The sequence below is a fragment of the Chelonoidis abingdonii genome, chromosome 10 (genome assembly GCF_003597395.2).
Source record: "Chelonoidis abingdonii isolate Lonesome George chromosome 10, CheloAbing_2.0, whole genome shotgun sequence".
Taxonomy (NCBI): Eukaryota; Metazoa; Chordata; order Testudines; family Testudinidae; genus Chelonoidis; species Chelonoidis abingdonii.
The window spans coordinates 80,925,103-80,932,064 of NC_133778.1; the positions used below are offsets into that span (position 1 = coordinate 80,925,103).

The 6,962-nt window shown below is 56.6% G+C and overlaps 1 protein-coding gene across 1 annotated transcript in view; it reads left to right on the plus strand.

The window, feature by feature from the left end:
• The first annotated feature begins 5,260 nt into the window (after positions 1-5,260).
• SPEGNB (SPEG neighbor) overlaps positions 5,261-6,962 on the plus strand; it is a 4,059-nt gene continuing 2,357 nt past the window's right edge. Inside the window, exons 1-3 of the mRNA XM_075069844.1 lie at positions 5,261-5,382; positions 5,774-6,081; positions 6,211-6,214. Coding sequence (XP_074925945.1) covers positions 5,261-5,382; positions 5,774-6,081; positions 6,211-6,214 — 434 coding nt within the window. The remainder of the gene's footprint in view (positions 5,383-5,773; positions 6,082-6,210; positions 6,215-6,962) is intronic.

Sequence of the window (6,962 nt, forward strand, 5' to 3'; positions counted from 1 at the left end):
TTGGCCTTGGCGGTGTGAAGCCACTTCAGCGCAGCATGGTGGGTTTGTAGCTGGAAACGCAGTCCCCAGACGTACGGGCATAGCCTTTCCAGCATGTACATATTCCCTTTCGCTGATTGCCCAGTGGCTTTCCCTCTCAGCCAGTTTCTTGGTGAGAAACATGACAGGATGGAATTCTTGATCTGGTCCTTCCTGCAGTCAAACTGCCCCCACACACCCCCTGGGACGCCTCTGTGGTTCTTAGGAACGGTTTGTCGAAGTCTGGGGCTCTGAGCACAGGGTCAGACATGAGTGTCTCCTTAAGCTGGTTAAAAGGCCTTCTGACACTCATCAGTCCACTGCACTGCATCTGGCTGGGTATCTTTGGTCAGTTCTGTCAGCGGGGCAGCGATTTGGTTGTAGTGTGGTACAAATCGCCTGTAATATCCAGCCAAGCCTTGGAAGGATTGGACCTATTTCTTTGACTTTGGAGCAGGCCACTTTTGGACACCAGCCACCTTGGCCTCTGGGGGTTGATAGTTCCTTGACCCACCTAGTGCCCAAGGTAAGTCACTCTGCAAAGAGGAATTCACCCTTAACTGTGTGTTTATGACAGACTGTGTTCCTGTCGTCTACATAAACCTTCTGTGTTACCGGCTGGCTGAGCGTCCCGGTGAATCCCAGGAAGAGGGTGCAGGGCCCTGACTCCCCCACACGCCGTGACAGGGGTGCAGGGGGGGAGGTTAGGGAACAGCACCAGGGTGGGGGTGCAGCAGGGGATGGGGAGCCAGGCTGGCTGCGGAGTGCAGCAGGGCACAGGGAGCCAGGCTAGCTAGGGAGTGCAGGGGGTGTTGGGGAGCAGCACCAGGGTAGAGGATTGTAGAACTGATCAATGAAATTGTTTTTAATTGTTCACTTTATTAATGTAACTTCTGTTCACCATTCACTACACTTGCCTACACTGTAACTTCAGTTCACTGTTTGCCATATTGTAATTCAAACCCCATTTTAAAACGCTCACTCCATTTTGTAAAAGCTTCCTCCAACCTTCAGTTTTGCAAACCCTGCTGTAATCTTATTAGTTAGTTTAGATGTGTGACTGAGGCATGTATGGATGATGGAATCAACCTCCAGCCCCAGCCTGTCCTGATGAAATAAAGTTCAAACCCCGAGGGCTGAAGATGCGACAAAGGCCACTAACAAGTAAGCCTTGGCTACACTCGCTTTCACAAGTACCTAGAATTTAACATGCAACTTCTGCCTCAGGGTTGAAAACCAAACTCCCTGAGCGCTGCAAGACACAGCCCGCTGCAAAGCCCAGTATTAATACATCCCCTCCCCCAGCGTGCCCAGCTACCCCACGGAGGTGGAGTACGGCAGCGCTTGCGCGCTGCTATCCCCGCGCTGCGCCGCCGACCACACTTCACATTTCAAAAGCGCTTCCCGGAGCACCCCGCAGCACGCTTTTGAATTTTGAGTGCTACAGCCAAACCTAAGAAGAGTCCACCTAAAAGATAAAGAGGTGCAATTGAAGACACGATCAAAGCAGTCCCAGGCTGAAAGTCGCCTGCCAATCCACGGGTGATCAATCACCAAACCAAGGCATTAACAGCAAGGACCTGTAGACTCTGATTTCAAACTAAAGCCCACACAAAGGGGTCCTCCCCTTGAAACCAAGCTGGGAGCCTATTAGAAGCTAACGTTCGGCTGCCACATGAAGACATCGAGATGCAGTCCCAGCGGACCAGCTCCTTCCTTGCCGCTGCTTCCTGCAGTTACCGCCACAAGCTCGACCCAAGCTGCAACAAATCAGACACGAACTTCAACTATGTTCCAGCATGCCAGCTGCAAGAACCATCTGTATGGGGTGGTGTGTGGGGTGTGTGGGGATTAGAATAATGTGTGTGTATAAGGATTAAAATATCTAGTTATTGATCATAAATCACGATTTTCTCATAACAAAATGTCGCATCTTTGCGTGCCCCCTGAAAGATCCTGTGAGTTTTGGTTACACACTTTGGGAGCAGCCAGACCAACACAGTGGCCGGCGATGCCGCCCGGCTGCCACTCTGCGGAGTCTCGGTGGTTGGCTGTATCGATGACCAAGCACAGGCTGCAATCTGCCCCCCATTCCACCGGTACCCCCCCATGCAGCATATATTAAGGAATGCCAGGCTGGGGCGGGGGGGCAGCGCGCCCGGCTGCGCAGGCATGAGACGGGCCCCTGACGGCCAAAGAAGGGCGACGTTGGGCGGAATGCAGCTGGTGGCCAGCAGAGTTCCCCGGGCTCGGTGCCCCACCCCGGCTGGGTATAAGCCAGCGCCGCTGTATGGGATGCTTCCAGTCACCAGGCCTGGCCAGTTCCCTCCTGCTCCTACAGCACTTTGGCGCGCCTGTAAAGTGCCCCCCTCTCCGCCCATCCAGAAGAGACCTGGGCAGCACCTGCTGGTCCCGTGCCACTGGCCCAGAGCTGCCTCCCCACGCTGGGGGTTGGGGGCCAACAAGCTCAACTTTCCCAGGAGTCCAGTGGGCATAATCCCCCATGGGCAGACCAGCCCCCCAGGACGCAGCACCAGCACTGCCTGCCCTGCCGGGAGCTCGGTGATGACCTCCTCCGCTAGGACTCCGGGGCGGGGCACCAAACCGCAGGGGTGGGACCATTCCTGCTCTGCCCCGTGTTCCCCAGATGACCTTGGCGCACCTGGTCTCGTGGGGAAAGTGACAGTGTTGGCAGGGGAGGCAGGAAGATGGGGTACAGGGGCAGTGGGGGCATGAGGACAGGGCAGCATAGTGAGGGTGTGGAGCCGTGGGACAGGGTACTGGCAGTAGGCAGCAGCATAGCGGAGATGATAGTAGTGATAGCGAGGGGGTGGAGCGTGGGAGGATGGCAGTGAGGAGATTGGGGGTCAGTGTTAGGGTTGGAGCATGGGGGCACAGGGCAGAAGTGCAGTGGGGTTGGTGGGAGTTGGGATGGCAGCAGACCGTGAGGTTGGTGGTAGGGGCGCAAGTTGTCCACTTTTTCGGGTGCCATCCATCAGGGATTACTTCTGTAACCCTTCGCAGTTTATAGGAATCTTGATAGTGTTTTTTTTCAGCTCCAGGCAGCGGCATGGGCCTTTGGTGGATGGGCTGGCAGCAGACGTGGGTCTGGTGGGTATATGTTTTTATCTTTATTAATCAGTTCGCTCGTATACACATTGCGGCTCATAAAAATTCCAAGCTCCTTCTCTACATAGGTGTGTGTCACTTTTTGCCCATCGGTATATCTTGGTATCATGACCAGTAGTTATCATAGTAAGCTAAGTATCTCGCCTTGCGGATAGCAATCGCTAAATCTTATATGTTATGTCTTTCACTGGTATCCTTCATGTGTCTCTCGTGAGCTTTTGCACTAGTGTTAATAAATCCTCATCTCTTTGAGTGCGGTCGCCTCTCCCCCACCCCGCGTCACAAAAAGTAAATATACTATATAATATACCACCCCGTTATCCCCTAATAAAAAAGTATTATAATATTTTAATAAAAATTGTATTTTTTTTCATTTGTACATGTACTTTATTCATCTGCCAATTTACATAGTCATGTATCTGAGCTGTTCGCATTATAATATGTTTAAGCATTATGTGCACTACGGATAGCGATTTTGCACCCACAGCCCTCCAGACAAAAAAAAAAAATAAATTAAAAAAAATACAATAACAATAAAAAAGGGGTAACGTAACCAAAGTACTTGCTCTGAGTTCTCCCCTCCAAGTCCTTTCACCTCAGATTAGAATGCCGCGTCCTACCAACGATCACCATCGGTCCTCCTCCCTATGTGGCCCAGTATCAAAAAGATAACGGATCGAACAAAAAAAAAAAAAAAAAAAGAAAAAAAAAAAAAAATAAATAAAAAAAAAAGGAAAAAAACGATAAAAAACTCACAAAAAAGAAAAATAAAAAAACTAAGCTCCCGAACAAAAAAAAAAAAACCAAAGCAAAAACAAGTGAAGATCGATCCGTAATAAAAATCAATGAAGAATATATGAGGGCAAGGAAAAGTTATAGCATCCCCAACTAGACAGACACGTGCGATGCATGCCTTGTAACGGATATGGGAAAAAAAATCCGATAAGTGTGTAGCAGACCGAAGATACAAGTGAATTGAAAAATTCTTGACCAGAGTATCTGAAAATAAGGGCTGCCTGTAGGAATCATGCTGCGAATCATTCGAAATGTATGGAAAAAAAAACATTTGTTAAGAACAAACGTAACAATAGCAAATATATCTGGCAAAAAGAAAAAGAAAAATTGTAAAGACATCCGCAATGCACTATTTCATCGTGTTATGTGTCAAGCAGCGGTGTGTGAGCATGTCTATTTGAGATTTTTTCTTGGGCACTTTGTGTCGAGGTGTGGATATCTGGTGGAGGCCCCTGGGGATCAATTGTTTCAGAATGGGAAAGGGGCCCCGGATACCGCACAGAATGGGCTGGGGGGGTGGCGTGGTAATGGGGAAAACATGGGGGATTCGAGCAGAAGGGCAGTGGGTGGTGAGAACGGGAGAAAGCAGCTCGGTGGGATGGGGCAGCAGGTGGGGGAGTTGTGCGGGAGTAGTGGAGATGGGCAGCAGGCAGGCGGGAGCGGGAGGGATGGGGCAGCGGGATGTCCAGGGCCATGGCTGGAGGAAGATCTCGGGGTCAGGGTCGAGGGGGGCATTCAGTGGGGCTGGGTGGAGCTGGGAGCAGAAATCCCACTGGTGAGCCCAAGCCAAACATGGGAGCCGAGGGTTGGATTCCAGACACCCCCCTGCCCCATGTCTGGCTGGATCTGCGGGGTGATGGGGGGCAGCTTGGCAGCTCCACCCTGCTCCCGGCTGGCTTTGTCAGAAGGGGCAGGGGGGTCCCTGAGGGTCTCAGCTCCATGTGCTGGGGGGGAGTAGGTCCCTGGGGAAGTTCCAGGGAGTTTTAGGGGGAAAGGGTTTCTAGGGTTTGGTCTCTAGGGGATTTCTGGGAAAGGAGGCCCCAGGGCATTCTGGGGTCCCTTGGGGGTTTGTAGGGGTCCCCAGGGGAAGGGGGTCCCTGGGGGGTTCTGGGGGTCCCTGAGGGAAGGGGGTCCCTGGGGGGATTCTTGGGGTGCCTGAGGGAAGAGGGTCCCTGGGGGGTTCTGGGGGTGCCTGAGGGGTTCTGGGGGTCCCCAGGGGAAGGGGGTCCCTAGGGTTTTCTGGGGGTCCCCAGAGGAAGGGGGTCCCTGGGGCGTTCTGGGGTCCCGCCCAGGCACTCAGCCAGCTCTCCCTCAGCAGATGTCGAAAGCGGCCCCCAAGAAGGCGGTGGCACCGCCGCCCCCTGGCTGCACCCTGGACATTAACGACCCGCAGGTGCAGAACGCGGCCATCCGCATCCAGGCCTCCTACCGGGGACACAGGTGAGGGGCGGGGGGGGGTCCCAGCTGTAACATGGGGCCTGTGCCCAGCTCTGCAGCCGCACCCAGGTGCCATGGGGCCGGGGCTCTGGGCGCTCCCGGCTGCTGTGCTGTGGGGGGCACAGGGGGAGGCTGGACCGGGTGCTGGGGAGCCCCAGAGGTGAGGGCAGGGGGTGGAGGGCAAGGGAACCATGGGGGACCTGGGTGGCTGGAGGGCAAGGGGATCCTGGGGGGTGCGAGGGGCCCTTGAGGGTGGCAGGGAACTGGAGGGCAAGGTGGGTGCGGGGGGCTCTGGGAGAGTGGAGTGCAGGGAGGTACAAGGGCTTTGGGGGGGACTGGGAGGCCCGGGGGGATCTGGGGGGCCAGTGGGGCCCACGAGAGTGCCTCCCGCCAGGTCCCGCAAGGAGCTGAAGGAGAAGGGGCCCCCGCGGGTGCTGCAGGCGCTGAAGGACGTGATGCTGATCGAGGGCAGCGCCGCCCGCCTGGAGTGCCGGATCAGTGCCTTCCCCGACCCCTTCATCCGCTGGCTCAAGGACGGGCGGGAGCTCAAGGACGGGCCCAAGTATCGCTACGTCTTCGAGGACCCCGACATCGTGGCGCTGGTGGTGCGGGACGGTGAACTGGCCGACCTGGGGCGCTACACCATCGCCGTGAAGAACACCTTCGGGGAGTGCTCCGACTCTGCCCGCATCCTGGTGGAAGGTAGTGCCCCCGGGACCCCCGTTCTGTGCCCCTGGGACTGTGCCCCCAGGACTGTTCCCCAGGACCTCAGTTCTGTGCCCCCGGGACCCTCGTTCTGTGCCCCTGTGATCCCGCGTTCTGTGCCCCCAGGACTGTGCCTGGGACCCCCGTTCTGTGCCCCGGGGACCTCCTGTACCTCTCCAGCACCTGCCCCTTTCTGTGTCCCTGGGACCCCCTGTTCTTTTCCCCCCCGTGCATCCCCTGTTCTGCACCCCCAGAACTCCCTTCTATGCTCCACATTCTGCACCCTCTGTTCTGCACCCCCTAAGAAGGCCTTGCACCCCAGATCCTTGAGGTGCCTCCCCAAGCTCTGCACAAACCCCAGCCACACCCCAGCCCCTGCCCTCATCCCAGGGAGGGGCCACAGCTCTATGGAGGGTAACAATGGATACGCTCCCGCTGCCCAGAGCCCACTGCAAACCCTCAGACATGAGCCCCTCAGCTGGGCGGGGACAGCCCCCCTCTGTGCCTGGCCCCTGGCACGTCCCGCCCCCCGCCCAGCCCCCGGGCACATCCCCCTTCCATCCCCGGGCATGTCCCCCCTCTGCCTGGCCCCTGGGCATGGCCTCCTCCCTGCCCGGCCCCCAGGCAGTTCCCCCCCTCTGCCTGGCCCCTAGGCACGGCCCCCTCCCTGCCCGACCCGCGGGCAGTTCCCCCCCTCTGCCTGGCCCCGGGCACAGGGGGCCCCTGGGGTTTGCATTAGCAAGGCCCAGGCTAGTTGTGGTCCAGGGGTCCCGGTGCTGGGCTTGTGCCCGCTGCCCCCGCCCATTCCTTGGCTGACGGGCGGGGGGCTCAGCTCAGGTGCCCCTCCCCCGTCTAACGGTGTCACCCCCCCCCCATAT